This window comes from Vanacampus margaritifer, chromosome 7 (assembly GCF_051991255.1).
Source record: "Vanacampus margaritifer isolate UIUO_Vmar chromosome 7, RoL_Vmar_1.0, whole genome shotgun sequence".
Lineage (NCBI taxonomy): Eukaryota > Metazoa > Chordata > Actinopteri > Syngnathiformes > Syngnathidae > Vanacampus > Vanacampus margaritifer.
Window position 1 is genome coordinate 22745149 of NC_135438.1, and position 22421 is coordinate 22767569.

Genomic DNA, 22421 nt, shown 5'->3' on the forward strand with positions numbered 1-22421 from the left:
GTTCATACGTGGACCTGCTGAAACTTGAGGACGTGCTTCGTATGCATCCCTTCTACTACAAGGCTGCCGTCACTGCCATTCAGATATACTTGAGCCTTCATGACAATCCTCTGACTGATGACAGCAAGGAGTTGCAGGCTGACACTGGTAAACAAAACTCTTTTTAGGATATTTTTCTAGAAATGTTCTCTGTTTGCATGTTGTCAGTGTACAGTAAAATTTTGTAGCTTAAGCACACCAAAGGGCCACACCCACTACATTTAAATTTTTTTGCCACAAAAGACACACTGGTTTAAAAGTATATTACACATACAAATATAAAAGTGGAAAGGGCACTACGAATTGCAGAAGCAAACAATTGTAGTTACAGGTTACAGCAGTAAGGAAAATTTGGTTCACAATCTTCCTTCAGGGTCATATCTTCGATTCATGCATTCCCAAGCTCACGTGCAGCGGCTCGTGTCACATTTTTTTAGCGGCCATCTATTGTATGTTACCAACTTGAAAACTATATCATACTCATTAATGTCTTGTTTTTAGCATGATGACACAGTGTGTTTGAGCAAAGCAGATACCAATTAGGGCTGGGCAAATAATCAAAATTTAATTTTGATTTTGATTTTGGCTTATTGCAGTCTTAAAAACATTATAATCAACGAAAACGTTTAATGTGCTGAACGATGCAACGTGTTTACAAGTTCCAGACAATGTGGAAGTGCCACCAAGTTGCTTGTACAGCAAGCGTGTGACATGGATGGGATTCTGTCCTCCTTGTTTTTATAGAGCTCTTCTACTCTTCTCAACTCATTGTGTGTAAGCATGGCACCACAGCGCCCCTTAAGGGGGGGTGATGTGGCCTAAAAATTATATCACGATATTTCAAAGAAATTTGCGGTGGCAATATTTTTGACAATATTGGTAATAATTACTGAACAATAGATTTGTGATTGGTGCTTTGGAATAATATAACTTTTATTGCAGCACAATAATTAAGCCACCTTTTTACCACAATTGAAATGTAAACAAAGTGCAAATATAGCAACCGTAATGGAATTAAATGGAAATAAAAACAGGCCAGGTAGTGTTTGCCCTGCGAGGTCTAATTGTAACATAACTGCTAGTCAGTGGCAAATTGCATGAGTCAAGAAAGTCCATTATTTTCTCCTGTGTGGTTGACCCTCGTGTTGTAGAGGCAAAAACAAAAGAGATACGGTGGCAGCCAGTCTGTGGCTCTGTACATCACAGGCAAGTGTATTTGCCGTAACCGGCAACCCTCCTGTAAGCGTTATTTTGCCGTGAATGTCTATGATTGGTGAATAAGAGGAGCGAGAAAATGTGATTGCTTGTAGACATTACTAGCGGGTATGGATAATGCAAATGTGCATGTTTACGTTACTGCGCAAATCACGGTAAAATACCGCTTCAGTATTATCCAACCACCGTCTGTTTTTCTTCATAAGGAGTACATCTACAGTAATTTCTGGACTATAACCCGCTACTTTTTTCACTTGCATTCGACCCTGCGACGAATACAAAGGTGCGGCTTATCCATCAGATCACAATGGGGCGCACGATAGGGGAAGCGCAAGAACGCCACGCAGAGTAAAACAAACCAAGTGAGGCCAAATACAGTAGGAGAGACAGAACAAGAGCGAGACAATTTGCACCCTCATTATGGAAAAGAACGTAGCGGGGAACCCAGTGTGGTAACACTAAAACACCTGCAGCTTACAGTCGGTGTGACTTATATGTGTAACAAACTTGAGTATTGTAGTCCAGAAATGACTGTAATCAAGAGTGCTCCAATAATGAACTTTTGTTTACGCCAAACACAAGCAGTTTCCATGTCCTCCTTGCGTGTCTTAAGCCTGCACAGCCTATTCATTTTAACAGCAACAGTTGTCCTGCACAATTGTCAAACGATTTTTGCATCATATCTGACCTCTTGTAACCAAACAGCCTCCACACAACGAAGGTAGCTCACTCCCACTTTGCCGACAGAACTGGCTGCGGCTCACAGCCTCACGCTCCGTTAAAGTGTTTATGCAGCAGCAAGCGACGCATGTACATCCAAATAAACACGAAAACAAATTATGTTACACATTACGTCATAACGTCAATTTCGCGGTATTTCACATTTTTATCACCCCCAAAAAAATACACCGGTAATATCGTAGAAGGTATGATATGGAACAACCCTAGTGCCCCTAATGCTGGGTTCAGACCGAACACAAAATACCACATAACCCCACGTGTCTCACGTGTTTGTTTGCGGGGGAACTATCTCGGGGTTGTTGCTTCGACCTGTGACGAGAGAAGGGGCTCCTCTTTGGCAAATCGTTGTGTTACTTTGGCTGCTAAATGCTATCTTGCGTGACAGTTCAACAGCCGTAAACAAGTCATTGTTTTTATTTCACCACGCCGTGTGTGTCTGTTTGTGCCAGTGCTGTTACTGCATGTGACATAAATATGTTCTTGACACTAATTTTCTTTTTGCAAACCCCAGCCAAATAGGCGAAAAAGCAAATTTTTCACTTCATCCGCTCCGCCCAGCACACATTACTGCCTGACTGTGCGAACTGCACTGACTTTATATGGAAATGTACTACCTGAACCGTTCAATTCGCGCATTCGGTCTAACCGCAGCATACGAAATCACCGCACTCACAGAAAGAACATTTTCCCCCTATTATTTTTGTATATTTTATTTTGTTACTTATGTAATTTCTGGTTGTTCTTTCAAGTTATATTTTAAGCTGAATTTTCAAGGAATTTTTATTGTGGTGACAACACATATTTCCACATGATATGGCCTGAAATACGATACCCAAGATTACATGTGAGCCCAGAAAGTCCCGAGACTTGTAAATACAATCAGAAGAAGAAAATAAAATAAATACGATGACGCGATAAGGAAGATTATTTATGGTTTAGGAAGATTATTTATGGTTTAAATGTGTGCAGAAATGTGGGGATGCATGAAATTTCACATGACATTGACAAGGTCACTTTGCACTTGATAAAAAGAATAGTGCTCAAGAATAAATTGTTCAACGTGCAGGGATGAATAGGCAATGGGGTATGATGGTAGTTTGAGTAGTTGAGCTATGGTAGTTGAATAATATTAAGTTTTGAAATCGCTGAACAGTTGTTAAATAATTGTGATTTCAATCTAAATAAACAATTGTGATTATTATTTTGTCCCTAATCCCCCAACTCCGAATCTTTATACAAATCTAAATGCTTTATTATGTGTGGATTTCATTTAAAAATGTGAACAGTTTACACTCAAACATGGAAAATTCCTGAGCAGTAAACGTGAGTTTGGTGCATTAACGAGAAGCTAACAATAGACGATAATGTGCTACTCATTTGATTGGGAAAATCAAAAAGATTGTTTAAGCCGAAGGGGTTAAAAATGTGTGATTTATTGTTGGGACTTCAAGGTGATTTCTTTATCTTATTCATGTCCTCCAGCAAATCTGTCGGACAAAGAGCTGAAGAAGCTCAGAAACAAGCAGCGGAGAGCCCAGAAGAAAGCCCAACTGGAGGAGGAGAAGAAGAATGCAGAAAAGGAGAAACAGTTGAAGAATCAGAAAAAGAAGAAGGAGGATGACGACGAAGAGATTGGGGGCCCAAAAGAGGAGCTCATTCCTGATAAATTGGTCAAGGTTTGTTTCAGTGTTGCCGTTACAACGTAAGATGTTTCACATGGCCGAACAGGTCACAATGATATTGACCGTTGTCCTGATATCTTGTGTGCAGGTAGAAAATCCACTGGAAGAAGCAGTCAAGTTTCTGATACCTCTCAAACATCTTGTCAAAGATAAAATAGACACACACCTACTGGCATTTGAAATCTACTTCAGAAAAGGTTTGTTATTTCACTTTAATGCAGGCTGTGTAATTATTGCGTACCGTAATCTATGAAAACATGCTTATCGGCAGTATTATGTGGGTATTGTCGCTACAGAAAAATACCTGTTGATGCTCCAATCAGTGAAGAGGGCGTTAGCCATCGATCCAGACCACCCATGGCTACACCAGTGTCTAGTGCGCTTCTTTAAAGGAGGTAAAATCAATGAATAAAAAACAAAAATACCGGTACATTTCTGTCCAGCTGTTCGTGCTCTGTGTATACTTCTTTCACCTTCTTGCTTCCATCAAATCATGCACACGTCTTACACGCTGTCGTCTTCCATATGCTCAGTCTCAGAGAGCAAAGAGCTGCCCGACGTAGTTCGGACGGTCTTGAAGCAAGAAGTCACCCGTCTGTTTGGCGACAGCAATGCCAAGAGCTTCAACCAGGCCTACCTCTCCAAACACTCCAACTCCATACCACACCGATTGGCTGGTATGTCTTTTTTTTTCCAGCATGCAGTGCTGTGCAATAGACAAAGTTTTATTTTCAAAATATCTGGTTGTACAACCAGTTTTCATAGACACAATTGTGTACAATGTAATGTCTTGTCATGTACAATATTGTTTACATCCTCGCACCTCTAATAATGCCGTGAACAAGTACATGCGGGTGATGTAAAAATACTACAGCAATATAGTAGCGGAGCTGCAGTTACATTAACTTTTATTGATTGTTCTTACAATGTTATTGTAGCGTTTGGGTTTTGGGCATCTGAAGTCACCCATCATAGAAACTGGAGTGCATACTCACTGCTCACACTCAGTTTATTGAACAAGCATATGAACAGCCAAACATACTTTGCTATACATTGTCATATTTCACAGCACTATATGCGTGCACATAATGAGCTGACAAATAGTCGCATCCTGTCCTTCCTGCAGCTGCTAAGATGATGGTGTACATGGACTCGTCGACACAGTCAAAAGCAGTTGAATTGGCCACCGCACTCGATGAGTCACTCAACAACAGATCTATCCAGGTATGTTTATTCATGGGCAAGGCTCCAAATAAGCAGATTTGCCAGTCAAAAACACAAACCTGCAAATGGGCATTTGTGGAAAAACGCAGAGCTGCCAAATGTTACGTAAATCACTGAATGAAAACTCATTCCACTGTTCGTGTGCTCAATTGTTCACAAATCATTACACATTAAATTTCAATCTATAACTGTCATTTGTGGTCATTAAATACAAAGTGTTGTGTGGTATGGAGGACCAAAACTGCCCAAATTAAAAATATATATATACATAATTATAAAAATAAATAAATATAAATGGAATAACAATATTTATTTATTTAGGGATATATATATATATATTTGTGTATTTTTATATTTATTTATTTATTTGTGTATTTTTATATTTATTTTTTGAATCTCGTTTTTTATTTGATTTTTTACCTTTATTTATTTAGGGATATATATATCCCTAAATAAATAAAGGTAAAAATAAATACAAAAATAAATATATGAATAGAGTTAAATATCAATCAATCAATAAAAATGCTCTGCTCTCACATTAATTTATTTCATGCTGCAGACACTGTCAGGTCGTTGTGTTAAATGTTATTCAAATGATAGGGCAGTCCTACGCGTTTCTTGATTTAGGCTCCGCTGTTGCAAACTGCCTAGAGCAGTGGTTCTCAACCACGGTCCTTGAGTACCCCTATCCATCCTTTTTTTTCTCCCACAAACAACACGTGTTTAAAACAATCAGCTAACCAGCAAGCTCTGCATGAAGCCTGATTACGATCCTCAGCTGTGTTGGCTATGGGCGACATGGAAAACATGCTAGATAGGGGTACTTGAAGACCGGGGCTGAGAACCAGTGGCCTAGAGTGAGCTGGTCGGCTAACAAAGAAGTCTCGCCGGCTTGTTTGGAGAAATCCAGCAATGGACGACTATAGTGCCACAACTTGCGACTTGAGTTGCTCAACAACAAGTCGTGGTGACAGTGGACAAGATAGTCGTCCATTGCTGGATTTCTCCATGCAAGCCGGCAAGACGTCTTTTTTCAATGACCTGCTCACTCAACCATTGAAAGGCAGTTTGCAGCAAAAGAGTCCAACCCAAGACACGCTTAAGACCACCCTCTCATTTGAATAACATTTTGACTTGACAGAGCGTCTGCAGCATAAAATAAATAAATGTGAGAGCAGAGTTTTTTTATATATTGATTGATATTTAATTCTATTTGCTCTTTAAATGAAGTAATTGATTAGCATAATTGGTCTTCGAAGAAAAAGTTATTTTGAGCAATCAACCAAGTTTGACGTCACTGCTTTGTTTCTTACTCAGATCTGCACAGACGTCCTGGAGAACCTTCGGAGTGGCTACATGAGCGACTCAAAGGAATGTGCAGAGTCGTACCGCGTGGAGTGTCACAAGCTTTACCCCTACACGTTAGCTTTCATGCCTCCTGGATACGAGGAGAACACCAAGATCGCTAATGGAGACGTTTCCACAGAAACAGAAGAGCTAGCCAACGAGATGTGAGCATGAGCAGACAAAGAAGGATGAGACAAGGAATAGGGCCTTGCACAGAGCCTTGTGGTACGCCTGGCAGTCATTTTATAGAGCCAGACACACGGGAAGCGAAATAGATGTTTCCTTCTTTGGCTCAGCTTAAATTGGGTCTGACCCGGCATGGCTTGGCTCTTTCCCATATGCTGAAAATCAGGACTGTATGCGTGTGTGTGTGTGTGTGTGTGTGTGTGTGTGTGTGTGTGTGTGTATGTATGCGTGTGTGTGTATGTCATGGGTGTGAATGAGTCTTGAGCATGTGTGCGGTTTTGTTTATTTGTGATAAAGGGGAGGAAGATAACAAAATGGCCATTTTACTTTTTTAATAGTTCAACCGACCACACTGAATATTAATTTTTTTTTTGGGGGGGGGGGGGCAACAACACCAGTTATTGGCAAATGCTGGAGTGAAACTGACCGGACTGGTTTCTCTGAGATGACAACCACTGGAGTTTGACTCTGCCGCTTCTACAAGCCCATCAGATGTTTTTTTTATTTTTTATTTTACAAACGAAGCTAATTTAAATCAAACGGGACACAGCAGTCACTTGGGAGCATTGGTGTGCTCAGTGAGTTTGATCCAACGGGTCTGCAGGACGCTGAGCAAGAAAAGAGGTCATGAGGACTTGAAGTAGATGCAAAGGATATCCATCAAGCACAGGTGAATTGGGATCTGCCGTAACAATCCTTTGAGCATTGCTGGGTAGTCCTTTCGAATCACCGCCGTGTAGCAGTGTGACAACACCACCCGAAAGAGAAGGCACAAACTCCCCTGTGGTTCGAATATAATGGTCTGTTACTAGAGAGCGGCTCGTAGCATAGAATGAAAAGTGCAAGGTTGTCTTTTGTCTGGTTCTAAATACACTGCTACTACTACTACTCGACATGTTCACACTTAGGAGAACGTGATGGATCTAAGCAATATCATAGATAGTCATGCAACAGTCATGATTTTACATCAGAATCAAATGATCTTTTTTGTATGGCATCTACACTATAACTCATGCAGAGGGGTCTTCCATTGAAATCCAAATGACTCTTCGGGAGGTCAGAATTTGTCATCCAAACCTGTTCTTTGGGGTTCAACATTAAAAAGCAAAGATTTCAGCACCCTAAATTTGCTTAGTTTTGTTTTGTTTTGTTAACCCGTTTCCCTTCTTTCTTGCCCTTCTCTCTCTAATTTGGGTTCTAATGTGAAAGACTAAATCTGAGATGGCAATGTAAGATATCTCTGGATTTTTGTATTAAAACCAAACAAAAGTAAACTGTTGGGTTTCTTTTTTCCTTTTCTTTTTAAATTGTATCTGTTGATGTAGTCAGACTAGTAGCATCAATGCTCCTTTAATAAAACGTGCCAAGCATCGGTACAAATGAAAAATTTACACACCAACTTTTGAGTCTAACTTAACAGCCCATTCTATCTCGTTCCTGTGAGGGTTACATCATTGGTTGTGACACCTCCCCTGATGCAAACGGCTCTTTGGACAGTTAAAGTAGTTTTGTTTTTTTGGGGTGCTTCATGAAGCCAACGCTCTACATATGTTAATAAAAGAAGTCTTACAAATGCGTCACACAGATGTTCCTTTTATTTTTTTTCACAGGTAACAAGATGCTTGACGTTTTTACTGAGTGGAAATCTTTTAAACAGTTGTGCATACGGGTACGCTGAGTGGTCATAAGAGCCAGCAGAGGGCAGCACAGGAGAAAACTGCTGGCTGAGCATTTCTTCGATGTCTTGTCCAGCTTGAGGTTCAATCAGTTACAATTACGTACAAAAAAAAAATACAAGTACAGTACGGCCGTAGTTCTCACTAATAACGCAATTCAGCATGTTATAGTAATGAAAGGACGTCTGCATGTTACTAGTGAGAAAAAACTGCACTAGTTGGCACATGTGCCTCACTAGTACTGTGAATAGCTATAGGACAATTTTATAAGTAATGTCATTAGAATACGTGCTCTAACAGCTTTATGAAAAGCCAAAGGAAGTTTATTTATTTATTTATTCATAATTATACACCTGATACTCACCACTCTACTCCACTCCACTACTCACCTGGCACTTCAGTGCACTAGCAGAATCGCGATTTGGCCTAGTCATGTTTTTACCAGAGCAACACCGTGGCTTACTAGCAAGGTTTAGTCGCGTACTTGAAATCAAAAGTGGAACTTGTAAGGAAAAACGTTACTAGTACGAGTCATTTTGCCAGTTGGCCATGCAATCATTTAAGGTACCAGGTAGCCCCCAAGAGTAGCATGTGAGCTCTTCTAAGATATCTAATGGTGAAGGGAGTTTGTGGTCTCGTAGAAATGTTGTAGATATGTATTTGCAAATGGAAACGGTGGCAAAAAATTTTTTTTAGAAATAAAGTTTTGCATACTGATAATTATCTGTTTTTCTGATGAGATTGAATTACATGATCAGTGTCTTTACATGGATTCCATCAGTGTGGAAAGGCACATACCACAGTGAACACTAAGGGACTGGCCGACAACTTGAATATGTTGTCCTGCAGATTTGAAAAAGACTTTCACATTACACGCCTGCCACCAAATGACCTCAATCACATCCCTTACTCTTCCGCATTGATGATTCATTATATATGATTTTAATGATTGAAATATATATTAAGATACTCTTCTGTACATGTATTGACTTAAAAAAAAGACATATATAAATGTATTTTGTCCTTATTTTAACTGGCCCCTCAATGGTGCTAACTGCTACTGAAAAATTGTAGCTGCCTCCATCGTTTTAGTTCACCATCCTGGGTCTAATCAGAAAGGGGGTAGAACATCGCATATTGATAGGGTGTATTTTTCAGCTGTTATTAGCTAAATTAGTTTCTATTGTATTTTATTTTTGGTTCACGTTAGCCAACCTGTTTGGGTGCCATTAGTAAAGTGGTTCCCAAAACACCAGGTAAAATTTTCTCACATTTGCTACAATGTTTTAAAGAAAATTACATTACTAATTATTTTTAATATAGGCAATTATATATTGAAAATTCAAATATGAATATGAATTCAAATATTACCAGAGAAATTGACTCTGACAAATATTGTAAAGCTTCATAAAATAACGAACACATTTGGAGCAACTTTATTTGATTTAGAGTCACTTTTACAAAGGTGCAGGATTTATCACCTGCAGCCACAAGGGGGCTCACATTACTGACTGGACTGTGGGGTGAATGCCACGGACTTTCGACTTCCGGATTTTACACATCAGCGCCGTTTCCGGCCACTGCTGGCTGAGTTCCAACACTAGCACCCCCACCCCTGCGCACCCCAACCGTGGGCTCCCGCTCATCGGCGGGAGGGCGTCTAGCTATCTGAAATGCTTCGGAAACTGAGACAGACCCTATACACTCGCACCCGCCAACGGGATTGCGCAAACGAGGGGCACAAAGCGGAAGCGCAAGTACTGAGAGTGGCCCACACGTTGCAAACCGGAAACAAAGTTGATGGGTGAAAACCCGGAAGTCGGAAGTCCCGCCTCCTCCGTGGCATATAGTCTGTTGACCATGAGTGCCTTTCCCGTTTTGTTGTTGTTGTTGTTGTTTGTTTGTTTGTTTGTTTGTTTTCATCATCATCATCATCGGACAGTATTATTAGTAATAGTATTCGTTATTTGACATTATAAACACGTTCTGCCCTCTGAGCTTTATTTTGGCACTTCGGCGACCGGCATTTTGAATTTGCATATTAGTAAAACAAACCAAAAATAATAAATAAATAAAAAAGAAAGAACATTTCCAACATTTAGATTGAACAATTATGATGAAAAAAAATCACACCGTTTAAAAAAAACTAACAAAACATTTAAAACATGGAAACTGCTGCGTTTGCCTCAGCTTGTTTCCGTGTGTTGGAACTTGGAGGAGGTGTGCAGATCGAGTGCACTCAGCTGCGTCCTTGAGGGCGGCGTTGGCGTGCCACAGTTTGCGTTGCGCGCAACAATGCGAGGACGGTGTTAGACAAGTCCACTCCAGTGAGAGCGAGAGTGAGAGCTCGGCCATGGAGTCCTCTCTGGAGCTGTCCACCTCTTTGGGCAGTGTGTCCTCGCTGCTGAGCGGCTGCAGGACCTTCAAAGTCCTCGTGATCGGGAACTCTGCGGTGGGCAAGACCTGCCTCACACACCGTCTGTGCGCTGGTCAGTTCCCGAGCTGCGTAGAGGCCACGATCGGCGTGGACTTCCGAGAGAGATTCCTTGACATCGATGGTGAGATGATCAAGGTAAGAAGCCAAATTTGAATATTTGCAAGCGTGTGAAATGCTTTCCAGTAAGTCCGTGTCCGAGTTGCAGAATTGTTTTATGAAGACAAGTTATTTATTTCTACTTGCCTGTCCAAAACATGACAAAGGAAGTTGATTTCATTTGGAGGAAGTTTCCAAGTTGTGCGTATGTCAAGTTGGTCAACACAATGAAGACAATGCTAATGCTAACCAACCACAAGTAGGAAAGGCAATCTGTGTTGTTTATTTATGTTACTGTTCCTCAAATGCCACGGAAAACATTGTTTTAATTATTTTATTTATTGTTGAAGAACTTTAGGATGCTGACTTTTATCGCATTCCCCTTATAATGCTGCTTTGATAGACAAACACCACAAGATCATATTGATGCAAGCTGAATTTAAGTGCCAGCATCTACTAATGACAAATACAGTTAACAACAAACGCTACTGCAGAGTTTGAAAGTACTGTCTATTCTGTGAGAAGAGAAAACATTGGCACAAAAGCAGTAAATGAAGAATGTGATGAGCAGCACTAATGAGTGATTTTATAATGTTCAGATGTTAAAAGTTGGTAATTGTGTGCCTTGTTGCTTTGTTCCGTCTTGATTGTGACTCATTGAATTTCATTGTTGATGCTTGTTTGTTGGCGTGGGCATTTCAACACATGCTTTTCTGCACTTTTTCCAGCCTCATCGTTTCCTCTTTTCTCCTCGTGTCTGTTTTGTTCTTTATAAAGAGCAAAATGAACCTTTTACATTCTTTTGTTTGTGTTCTCTGTATCACCAGCTCCAACTGTGGGACACAGCGGGACAAGAGCGCTTCCGCAAATCCATGGTGCAACATTTCTACCGTAACGTGCACGCCGTTCTCTTCGTGTATGACGTCACGTGCCAGGCCAGCTTCAACAGCCTCTCTGTCTGGGTGGAAGAGTGCAGACGCAACTCTCTCGGCCAGGACGTCCCCAGGTAACGGCACCGTATTTAACAGGTGAATCACCTGTTAAAAAGTTCACCCTGGATTGATCACCTGAGGTGTCTTTGACTCTGGGTCTGATAGGATAGTCCCTAATTTGCCTTTGACCCCGAACAATTTAAGCAGTACAGTGACCCTTGTGATCTGTATGGGTTAGGGACCGACCTCTGCCAACAACCCCCACTAAAAGCGGTTGTAGATGCTACAAGATGGTGGCAAAGTACTTAAAATGGAAAGGAACATAGAAAAGTTCAAATGTTCACAGTGGCAAGACACAGGACTCGGGTACCAACGAATCATGGCTTATCTTAAAAAAACAAAAAAACAACTGGTGATCTGTGAACGAATGGCCAAATGACCTGAGCCCTGAGCAACTATGATGTCATTTTTAGTCAGCAGCAGGTGGCAAAATGGCAACCTCCTGAGATGAATTAGAACGAGTGGATTTTGCTTCTTAATTCATATTCCACAAACGTAATATTAATCAAACTCTCTCCAATCAAGGCGATTCGATACACATCTCCATACATGGGATGCGATCCGATACAAGGACAGTTAGATTTTCAAATGGAACGGTTTGGTTTGATTCAGTAGGATTCGATTTGATTGAGTGTAGCGGTGCAACAATTACTCGACAATTAGTCAATCGTCAAATTTAAAAAAAAAATGGGATACTCTATTGTTTGAATAACTTGTTTAATTTAAAAGTATCTAAATGTCATAATTTACACATTTACACACATGCTTTTATTTTGGAAAACAATCAACATTTTTGCATATTGGCACCTTTTTAAAATAATCGCCTACGTCATTTTTTCAGATTTTTGTGGGAAGCACAAAAAATCTGCATCATGAAGAGATGATTTAGGCAAACAAAAAATTTTGCACACAAAAGAAAGACTTAGGCAATTATGTAACACGTTACAGACAAAATTAGTAACTATCAGTCTTTTAAAATGCATCTGCCCAATAAAATACTACACTCGTAAGTAGGGATGGGCAAGTACCGATAGCAGGGGAGTTTTTAGAAGATGTGTTCCATTGAAAAAAAATCACCAATAGGCTCAACTGTGAATATGTAAGTGTTCACTGTATTGATGATGTATTGAAGTTAAATGTATCCTTTCCAAGACATGCCTTATTTTTTATGCTGACTGCTTAACAGGTTCCTGGTTGGGAACAAGACGGACCTCCGTGACGTCATCAAGGCCGACGGCCTGGTGAGCCAGGAACAGGCCAAGAACTTTGCCAAGACTCACAACATGATGTTTTTTGAGACCTCGGCCAAGTCCAGCAGCAGGCCACGAGGTGTCGGGGTAGCACCCTATCAGCAGGATCAGGTGGAGGACATCGTCAACGCCGTCGGTGCCAGACTGAAGCGACACAAGAACCCCGCCGTGGCGTACAACCTCGCATACAGCGGCTCGTTTAAAGTTTTCAATAAAAAACCCGAGGAGAAAGAAATGTGGAACTGCTGCTGAAAGGGGACAACGAGAGACTTTCATATTTATACTTTTTATTATTGGCCCTATGTTACACTTTCAAATATTGTTTATTTGTAATCTTGTTTATTATTTGCCAAATAAAATCATGTGAATGGAGAGATTGATATGTTTATTTGCAAATCCTAAAAAAGCCAGGCAATTATTGAATATTTCAAGTTGGATTTCTACTTTATCAAGTTTACTGCGATGTAATATTGATAAACCGTTTGCTTTTGTAGGTTAGACTCTTGCTAATGTAAAGGCAAATTAACCACCTGTTCAATTAAGGTGGTTAATTGACTCAACATTTTGACAGAACTCGTTTTTCAGGCCTTTGGGAAATGTTCCGTGTGTTTCAAACTGTAGCTGTGTTTTTGCAAGATAAGTCTTGCCACCCGACCCCATACCAGCCCAGACAAATGAAGGAGACGGGAGATTGCTGTCACATGCACTAAAAAGCTATTACTTGCCACAACTTGCTGAAGCGCCTTCACTTGTTCTCTTGGCAGCTTTCCTGATGGTTTTTTTTCTCTTTAATCTTTTCATAAATTTTGGAGGCACGTTCAGTTCTTGGTAATGTCACTGTGGTAGCATTTTCGCCACTTAATGACTATCTTTAATGTGTTTTATGATATTTTTAATGCCTTCAAAATGATTTTGTGGCCTTCTCCTAAAAGATCACCTTTGAACAGTTGGATTGCCGGAGATGAAATGGACACATGGACGCTCTCACTGTAAAACATGACCTAGGATGTGACTACAGAAAGGAAACGCATATGAGAACATCGGAACTTTATTTGGGATTAATCAGAGGCACTTAAAATAGTGGCAAGTTGAGTCACATGAGTTTGAATGTGATTGGAAAATTCGAGGGCGAATCAAATAATCAAATCCATGGGGTGCTGGAGGTGTCTGGGGGTTTGGGCGGCTGGGGCTGGGTTGGGGTGGATGGGGGGCGGGGGAGATGTGGGGGGCTGTGGACCGGTGGGGTGTCAAGACGATTTATTTTCAATCTTATTCACGAATGTCAGCTCCATTTCCTCTATTTGTTGAGCAGAGATTTCAACATAATTTCCGCTTCCGCTTCCTACGTTAAAAAAAACAAAAACAAAAAAAACATCTGTATCTATACCATAAAGCGAATGCAACAGTCATACAGCTGAGGTATTCGCTTTCAATAACTTTTGATTTATATCAGTGACATATCAGGTGGGTCAAACTTCATGCATGATGTGAGATATGGGGGCGTATCACATGATGTGTGTCTAATATATGATTCATAGGTTGTCACATGATGAGGAAAACATTTTTTTCAGCTCCACATCTGTAACACATCTGTATGGAAGCAGGCCTGGCTGCCAGTATGTGTGTGTGTGTGTGCGTGTATGTGTGTGTGTGTTTGTGCATGAACGGTTCAGATTCTATCACAGTGGTGCAACAATTACCAACCAAATGGTAGATAGCTCTGCACAGTCAACTTAAAAAAAATTGAGGGGGAAAAGATTTACTGATACTTTTGGTAATGTTGTTTGGTCCCTCACTGTCCTGCTTTAATTAGCTAAGTTTGCTGAGTCATTGTTGGTAGATGAATTAAACATGTCAAAGTTGTAAATGAAGGAAATCGTGCACATTCAATGTCAAACAGTTGCGTCATGTTTTGATGCGTTTTGGTGATCACAGCTTGGTTAGTAAATTTAAAAGCAAAAAAGCTTTCACAGTTACATGCTGATGTGTGACATGGACAGACAGGTAGATGTTAATGAAGCCATATGCTAGTTGACACAATCACACCTTCAGAAGGAAAATAGGCAACAAAGATGAATAACTGAAATGAATAAACTACACAATAAAAAGAAAACAAGAAAAAGACTCAATTTGAGCGTTAAGCAGCTCTCATTTCCGACGTCCTCCTCCGGATCTGAACGGAACTCATTTGCATAATGGTTCATGTTCCGCTTTTGTGTGTGGTGATTTAAAAGCAGAATTTTAAAAGTGCAATGATTTTCAGTGGGAATGAAACCGAATGGTGTCTAAATGCAAGCGGAATTTCATCTTGGGAGACACGAAAATTTGTGTCTGTTGTCCTAATAAACCGCTGGTAAAATTTGATTGATGCTTTTAATCTTATGCGTTGTGTGTCTGACTCTGGTCTGGAACATGAACACACTCTTACTCTTATGGTTTACCTGACTGTAATGTGGAAATATGTGTTAAAGTTAAAGTACCATTGATTGTCACGGCCCAATGTTGTCAGACCACATGCCTGTTTTACTCTTTTCCAGATTGTCCTCACAAATACGGTAATACGGCGCACGTATTGGTCGTATGGTAAAAACTTCCACTGTAACGCAGTTCTCGGCTACCTTTTTATTGACAATTCTGAGTTTACCTGACAAGTCAAAATGGTGGTCAACTCTCTCAAAGGAAGCTCTCCGCTCATTGGACTTTGCATCATTGCAAATTGATTTGTGAGGATTATTTTGATTTCAAAATATAACAATCTGCCTGGTTTGTATGCTAGTCACAATCAAAAGCAATACAATCCGTCGTTTGTTTTCAACATTGCATTGGGGAAATATCAGAAATGCCCGGATGTTAAGAATTGTCAATAATGTCGTTGTGATGATCCTCCTATAATACAGAGGAGAGAACATCTCTCAACGGCTCTTGTCAAAACATCCTTCTTCAAAACATAACCAACCTCTGAATGAGATTCCTCGTGCCATCAGAACATGCAACTCACATCCTTCCCATGACCGATCCATCACGGTCACTTGGTGTGCTTTTTTTTTTCTTCCTTCCCCCAACTCCAGTTAGAGCACCTATGGCACTCAAATTGTTTCTCAAATGAAATCCTCAGTTTCCTCTATGGATGTGATTCCTCCTCGCTTTTTAAAGAAATCTAGGACACTACTGGAAAACAACTAAAAGCATTTTCTCAACAGGCGTTGTCCCAAAGTATTTTAACGAGTCAAAACAGGCTGTGGTGCAGCCCTTGATTAAAAAAACAAAACAAAACAACTAACCTCAATACCTCAGTTTGAACAACTTTAGGTCTATTTATAGACTCCTTTTCTTGTCCTTATATTTTTTAGGTTATCCAGCATGGTTTTAAGTCTCTCCACGTCACCAACTCTGTACTCTTAAGAGATTTTAATGATTTTTTTTTTTTTAAATTTACTGACACTAGGGACTACGGTATTTTAAAAAAAATATTTTAGATCTTTCTGTTTTCCACACAGTGGACCACAACATCTTTATCGCTCACCCGATCTGTATGGTCATCAGTATCACGGCTCTTCAGTGGTCTTGTTAAAAAAAAAAAAAAATATATATATATATATATATATATATATATATATATATATATATATATATATATATACTGTATATATATATTCTGTTAGTCTTGTTAAACGTTGTCTGTCCTCTGCACCTTTTCCAAATTAAGTACTCCAAGGTTCCATTCTTGGCCTATCTACTAGTGGTGGGCAAATCGATCCAAATATTGATAGTATTGATAGCAACTGAGTATCAATAGTGGAATTAATACTAGTCTTATGAAATCGATACAATATGTCAGTTTTTGTCAGGTTCTCTGACATGTCCTTTTCTTTTCTTTTTCTCCCTTGCAGTTGCCCCGGAAACTGCTAGAGGGCGGACATACGCCTGTTGCCTACTGTCATCAGGTGGAGATTTGAAGGGATACTTGACTCATTGAGCCTTTTTCAGCAGTTATTAGTTAATATTTTGTCCAAAATGAATTTGATAACTTTATTATTTTTCTTGTACAATTAATAACTTTAAAAACATTTTTTCCCCACTTGCCTGATGACATCACGTGTGCTGAGGAAGTAGGTAACAACCAATCATGGCTCACCTGTTTTCTGAGTTTGATCAGCAAATTGAGCCATGATTGGTCGTTACCTACTTCCTACACGTGCTGTCGTCTTCAATCGACAGCAAGTGGAAAAATTACTATTTTAAGGTATTAATTGTACATTAAAAATAATGAAGTTACCAAATTCATTCTGGACAAAATATAAACTTTTTGCTGCTGAAAAAGTATACCTTTAAGCCTGTCAGCAATAAAGAGGAGTACCAAGCAGTTATTCTAGGTTCTGTGGACGCCACTAGTTTTTGTAGGTCGGTAGCACTTTAATGTTGGTTAAGTTCAAGTACTTCACTCCTCTTTTTGTTTGATCCGATTTTGTGTTTGTGTTTGGACTCACAACGTAGGTACAGTTTTTTTGTCGTCATCATCTTCTGTTCCGGTTGCTGATTAATCCACGTGTTTGTGCGTTTTGTTGTTGTTGCCATTAAGCAGAGTGAGTTTCACTCCAGCTGATTCTGCCCTTTTTTTGACCAATAAACACTATATAATAAATAAATACAAATCAAAAAAGTCTTTGAAATGTGCAATTGTTTGCAAAGTCCCGCCTCCCTGCACTGTAAACCTGAACGTTTAAAATAATCAAATGGATTAAGTACACAATACTCAAAGTTTTATAAAAACTACTACTAACTTAACTTTTTTAAGTTGGTGTAACTTTGTGTGCTTTTATGAGTAATTTGTACTAAAAAGTTTTGATTAAATTGAACTATACTAGTTTTTGGGTAACTTAAAAACATAAATTAGCTGATTTTTCACAATTTATTTTACTTATTAATTTGTAATTTTATTTTAGCCCTATAGTTGACATTGCAAATGATCATTTGTTCTCAGTTTCCTATATGGTTTAAATAAATAACTAATGATTTATGTTGGATCATAAACATATGCTCATAGCAGCCGGCATGGTGGCAAAGTGATTAACATGTCTGCCTCCTAGTCCAGAGCTTGTGAGATTGAATCCGGCCCTCTGGCCTTCCTGGCTGGAGGTTGCATGTTCTCTACGTTCCTGCGTGGGTTTTTTCCGGGTACTCCAGTTTCTTCCCACATTCCGAAAAATATGCATGGTATGTTAATTGAACACTGAATTCTCCCTATATTGTCTGTGTGTGCCCTGCGATTGGCTGGCAACCAGTTCAGGGTGTACGCCGCCTACTTCCTGAAGACAGCTGGGATAGGCTCCAGCATTCTCGCGAGGACACACAGTGTACTTATGGTTTTGGACTTCTGTTAACCTAATCCAGTGGTTTTAAAACATTTATAAATTACTAACTGAGAATAATTGAGTTGCTGTAACAGAAAGCTTCTACGTAACTATGTATCAAAGAATTAAGTTCTGCAAAACTTTAAGTTTTGAGTTGATCAACTCCAAAAAAGTGAGGCAACCGATTACCTGACTTTTTTTTTTTTTTTTTTTAGTTCTGCTTACTTATTCGGTCGGGTTAACAGTGTGAGTGTATTGCATTGAGCTTTTTATGGATTGCGATTCATTTTTAGGTGGATGGTGTTCGGTAATGATAGCCAATGGCCACTTTCCTGACTGGGGAGTTGACAACACAGCCCTCCTGTTTGAATTTAATATTTTTCAATTGGCTACCAGATGTCCCTGTGTGGAAGCATTTTAAACGTTCCAAAAGATAAATTATTTTTCTGAACCACTTGTTCGAAATCATTAAATTGTTTCAATGCCCTGTTTTTGCCGTCCCTATATCCACAAATAAGAACTCAGAGAGACATTATTATTATTATCATTAACAAGTAAATCAGGGGAGAGTCCACTCACAGTCGAGATTGAAGATTCCCACATTTGGGGAACTCACAGGGGTCAGCACAACCGTATTGTAATGGCTGAGCCTCACCCTGGGTGAACCACCTTCTTGATCATGGTATCTCCCCTGCCAGGTTAAGTACGAGTTATGCAATTCACCAGGCCAAAGTCTTTAGCACACGCGCATCTTCAGTCACAGGCTTATCTGCTTCACAGTATACACACACTCGTGGTTGAGGTAGCACCCATACACCAGTTTAAGTAGTACATTTTAGTCGTTATATTAACTAAATCATTATGAATTTTTTTTTTTTTTAAAAATTAAAAAAACATTCCCATCACACATTGCTGTCCCTGTACACTCTTGGCGCCTTTACGGCAATTCAGGAATAGAATTTAATGCTGAAGACATCTAATGGCGTACCTCATACACTTTTAGCAACACTTAAATACATGTTTTTGATTAGTCGGCAACCAATAGCTGGGTTTCCATAAGGCCTACATCCATCAATTTTTCGAACCACTTATTCCCCACAAGGGTCACGGGTTTGCTGGAGCCTATCCCAGCTTGCTTTGGGCAGTAGGCATGGTACACCCTGAACTGGCTGCCAGCCAATTGTAGGTTTCCCTTACAGTTTTTTCGCAGAATAAAAAGCAATATAAAGAGACAACATAAAAAAATAATAAGTGAATGTGACTGATCCGTGATTCTCTTGGAAAGGAACTCACTTCGTCATTCCAAGGATACATTTTCATCAGCATCCGTTTATCTAAGCTAATAGTGGATGCAAACCACATAAAAAGAAACACAGAAATTTGGATCAATATGTATATCTAATTTAAATTAATAATCAATACATAGATACACACATATTACATACATTACAGCTGCAACATTTTTGTTTTAATATTAATAAATCAAATGCACTAATTACAATAACAAAAGAATGGTTAGAAAGAAAAGTGTCCAGCAATGTTCAACATAGTCTTACTCGTTACTACAGCTCTAAACTCACATGACTTATTTGTTTGCTAATGACAATCAGAGGGGGTGCAACGTTTCTGGTGGTACTGCAATACCCGGTTGATGCGTGGAGTGCACGGACCAAGTCCCTGTTCCATCGCCCAGTTCCAAAAATAAATCTAATATATGATCCCCGGATTGGAGACGTATCAGATATTTTAAACTGATGATAGTTTCCGTGTTACGTCATCACGTCTGCTGTATTGTTTGGCTTGCGTAGCAGTTGACTCTGTGCGCTCTTGGAAATTTCAACAAACGAGGTTCCTTTTCACAACCGATATGGTCGTTTCGTGTTGGATACATGATTGCACTAACAGAGCTGACAGAACTTGTAAAATGGGATTCTATCCCATTCCAAAGACCCGAGCACATGAGGGTGATTTCACTAAATCACTCAGTGATCACGTACCGGACTGTGGTTAGCCAGTGTCAACAGAAAGGATGAACCAACCAAATACTCAATGATCTGCTCAGATCGCTTCATTATAGGTTCATTATTTTTCCTTTTAACATTTGTTCTTTTACTAAGCTCGTTTGCATATTGCCTCTCCGGCAACACCAACATGCTAAACCCCACATTAGCTTGTGAGTGCTTTGCAAAGAGAATATAACATATACAGGTGCTCGTCAAAAAATTTGAATATCTTCGAAAAGTTGAATAATTACCGTAATTCTATTCAAAAAGTCAAACTTTCATAGATCATAGATTCAGGGCCCTAAGCGTAAGTGATTTCAAGTACTCATTTTTACATTATTTGGGCTTCCATCTCGTAAAACCCAAAACAGGATGTCAAAAAATTTGTATTGTGTGAAGAAAGCACCATGCATACTTTCCGGTGTTTTGCATGAGAAAAAAAAGATTGATGGATGGTATTTTCAAAATGATATGTCAATCTTTAATAGTTGGTTGGAATCCCTTTGTCTGAATCACTGCCTCAATGCGCCGTGGCATTGCCTGGGGGTCCTGGAAGCCCAGGCTTTCTTGATGCTTGCTGTCAGATCTTTGTTTTTGGGTCTGGTGGCCCCATTTTCCTCTTAACACTGTATTGAGGGCCTTGTTTTCCTTTTGAAATACAGTGCTCACAAAAGCAAGAGAGGGGATTTATTAGTTACTCAAAACAACAAGTAATAACCATATTAGACTCACAATGACTGCTCTGGGAAATCTACTGTAATTGTTTTTTATCTAGTTGATGGTGGTGGGGCAGGGGAGCAGTTTCAGTAAAAGGTTGATCTCACTGAACTCCGAGTCCGAAAGATGCCGCAGGTTTTTTCTTCCCAGGGCCATAAGACTGTACATGACAGAAGAGAGGAGGGGAAATGAGCACTGTGCAGTCTTTTTAGTCATCTATGCACTGTATTTTACTCATGTATTTTTTTAATGTGTACTGTGTGTCAGCTGGAATTATAAAATTGCATATTTATCCAAAGACGGGACTGACTATTAACAAGAACACAGTGATTTGTACCTTTTGTTAAAAAAAAGAAAATAATTTTCGAATCACCGAAGCAGCTCCATCCTGACTTATCATTTAAGACTCTTTTCACTCGCAGGTAATCCTGTAACCCATCTTGGGGTGGGTTTTTGATTTGAATTGACACTGTAGCCCTAGTTGATCCAGATATTGTAGCTTTAGATTCTTGTTAACCTCCAACTTTTCCTGATTACCAGTTTGTTAGTTTAGCTCAAAAACCACCACAGCTATTATCAGTTCATCTCATGCCATCCATACACCGAACTTCAGCTTGTGGAAGTTTAGATTCAACTTTGTTTAAAAAAAAATTTGGGAACAAAATTAAAGTTTAGATTATCTTTTAAAATAATGCCTGGCCTAATTGTTGATGTGCTTAAACGTTTTCTTTTGAATTTCATTTATGAAGCACACTTAAACAATAAAAATGCGGATTTCAAATTTTCTCTTGGTGTATTCAAAAGATTAGTCATGCAGGACAATTTTGTAACATCCTAGAATTCAAATTCCGTATTTGGGGACCTTTAACAGATATTAGATTAAAATAGATTAATTAAAATCCTGTAAATAATTAGATTAAATATTTAATCACACACACACACACACACACACAAGCTTAACTAGTGTCTGAGCAGAAGGCAGTCAGTAAACGACATGCTATGCATGTTTAAAATAGATTAAATTAAAATAAAACTTTCAAGCGGTTTAAATGTTCCGAATCAAAGCTCCCTCCATTGGATCCCACTAGTTTTCAATGAAAGCTTGGTTGTCTGCTACTAAACAGCCTACCCATAATGCTCCGCGCCGCCGAGATGTAATACTGTACCCCAACCTCACCTGCAAACCATCATTCCAGATTAACAAATGAGTGCAATTTAACACACCATCTTTTGCATTTAAATGTGGCAAGACAAAATACTCAAGTTCGTTATACACAGGAGCATGAGGCGTGGCTCAAAAAGATTGACAAAAATATTTTATTTAGACAAATCTTAAAATCAACAGTGTAATGGTAAAAAACTCAGAAATTTAAGTTACAGGACTGGAGCTCGGAGCAAAAAGTTAGTGGGGGCGCTGATGAGGGGGAACCCTTAAAAACAAAAACACCACAGCCCAATAAAACAC

The 22421-nt window shown here is 39.4% G+C and overlaps 2 protein-coding genes, 1 non-coding gene and 1 pseudogene across 3 annotated transcripts in view; 2 read left to right on the plus strand and 2 right to left on the minus strand.

Moving 5' to 3' along the window:
* The window catches only part of naa15b (N-alpha-acetyltransferase 15, NatA auxiliary subunit b), a 23168-nt gene extending 15460 nt beyond the window's left edge, over positions 1-7708 (plus strand). Inside the window, exons 14-20 of the mRNA XM_077570996.1 lie at positions 1-147; positions 3478-3671; positions 3766-3874; positions 3974-4072; positions 4211-4354; positions 4804-4901; positions 6219-7708. The exon at positions 1-147 is cut by the window's left edge and continues 67 nt beyond it. Coding sequence (XP_077427122.1) covers positions 1-147; positions 3478-3671; positions 3766-3874; positions 3974-4072; positions 4211-4354; positions 4804-4901; positions 6219-6416 — 989 coding nt within the window. The 3' untranslated portion in view covers positions 6417-7708. The remainder of the gene's footprint in view (positions 148-3477; positions 3672-3765; positions 3875-3973; positions 4073-4210; positions 4355-4803; positions 4902-6218) is intronic.
* Positions 7709-10320: 2612 nt separating this feature from the next.
* LOC144055245 (ras-related protein Rab-33B-like) lies at positions 10321-13257 on the plus strand. Its single transcript, XM_077571064.1, has 3 exons — positions 10321-10682; positions 11471-11649; positions 12822-13257. The coding sequence occupies exons 1-3, from the start codon at positions 10464-10466 to the stop codon at positions 13135-13137; spliced, it is 714 nt and encodes a 237-aa protein (XP_077427190.1). The 5' UTR covers positions 10321-10463; the 3' UTR covers positions 13138-13257.
* Positions 13258-18787: 5530 nt separating this feature from the next.
* LOC144055845 (U1 spliceosomal RNA) lies at positions 18788-18943 on the minus strand. Its single transcript, XR_013294947.1, has one exon. It is a non-coding gene; the product is annotated as a U1 spliceosomal RNA (small nuclear RNA).
* A 903-nt stretch (positions 18944-19846) lies between these two features.
* LOC144055846 (U2 spliceosomal RNA) lies at positions 19847-20014 on the minus strand (annotated as a pseudogene).
* Positions 20015-22421: the final 2407 nt, after the last annotated feature.

Excerpts from the sequence above, each read along its gene's own strand:
- LOC144055245 (XM_077571064.1), top strand. The coding sequence starts at position 10,464 with ATGGAGTCCTCTCTGGAGCTGTCCACCTCTTTGGGCAGTGTGTCCTCG. Across the intron at positions 10,683-11,470 it reads TCGATGGTGAGATGATCAAG|CTCCAACTGTGGGACACAGC; the intron begins GTAAGAAGCCAA and ends CTGTATCACCAG. Across the intron at positions 11,650-12,821 it reads CTCGGCCAGGACGTCCCCAG|GTTCCTGGTTGGGAACAAGA; the intron begins GTAACGGCACCG and ends ACTGCTTAACAG.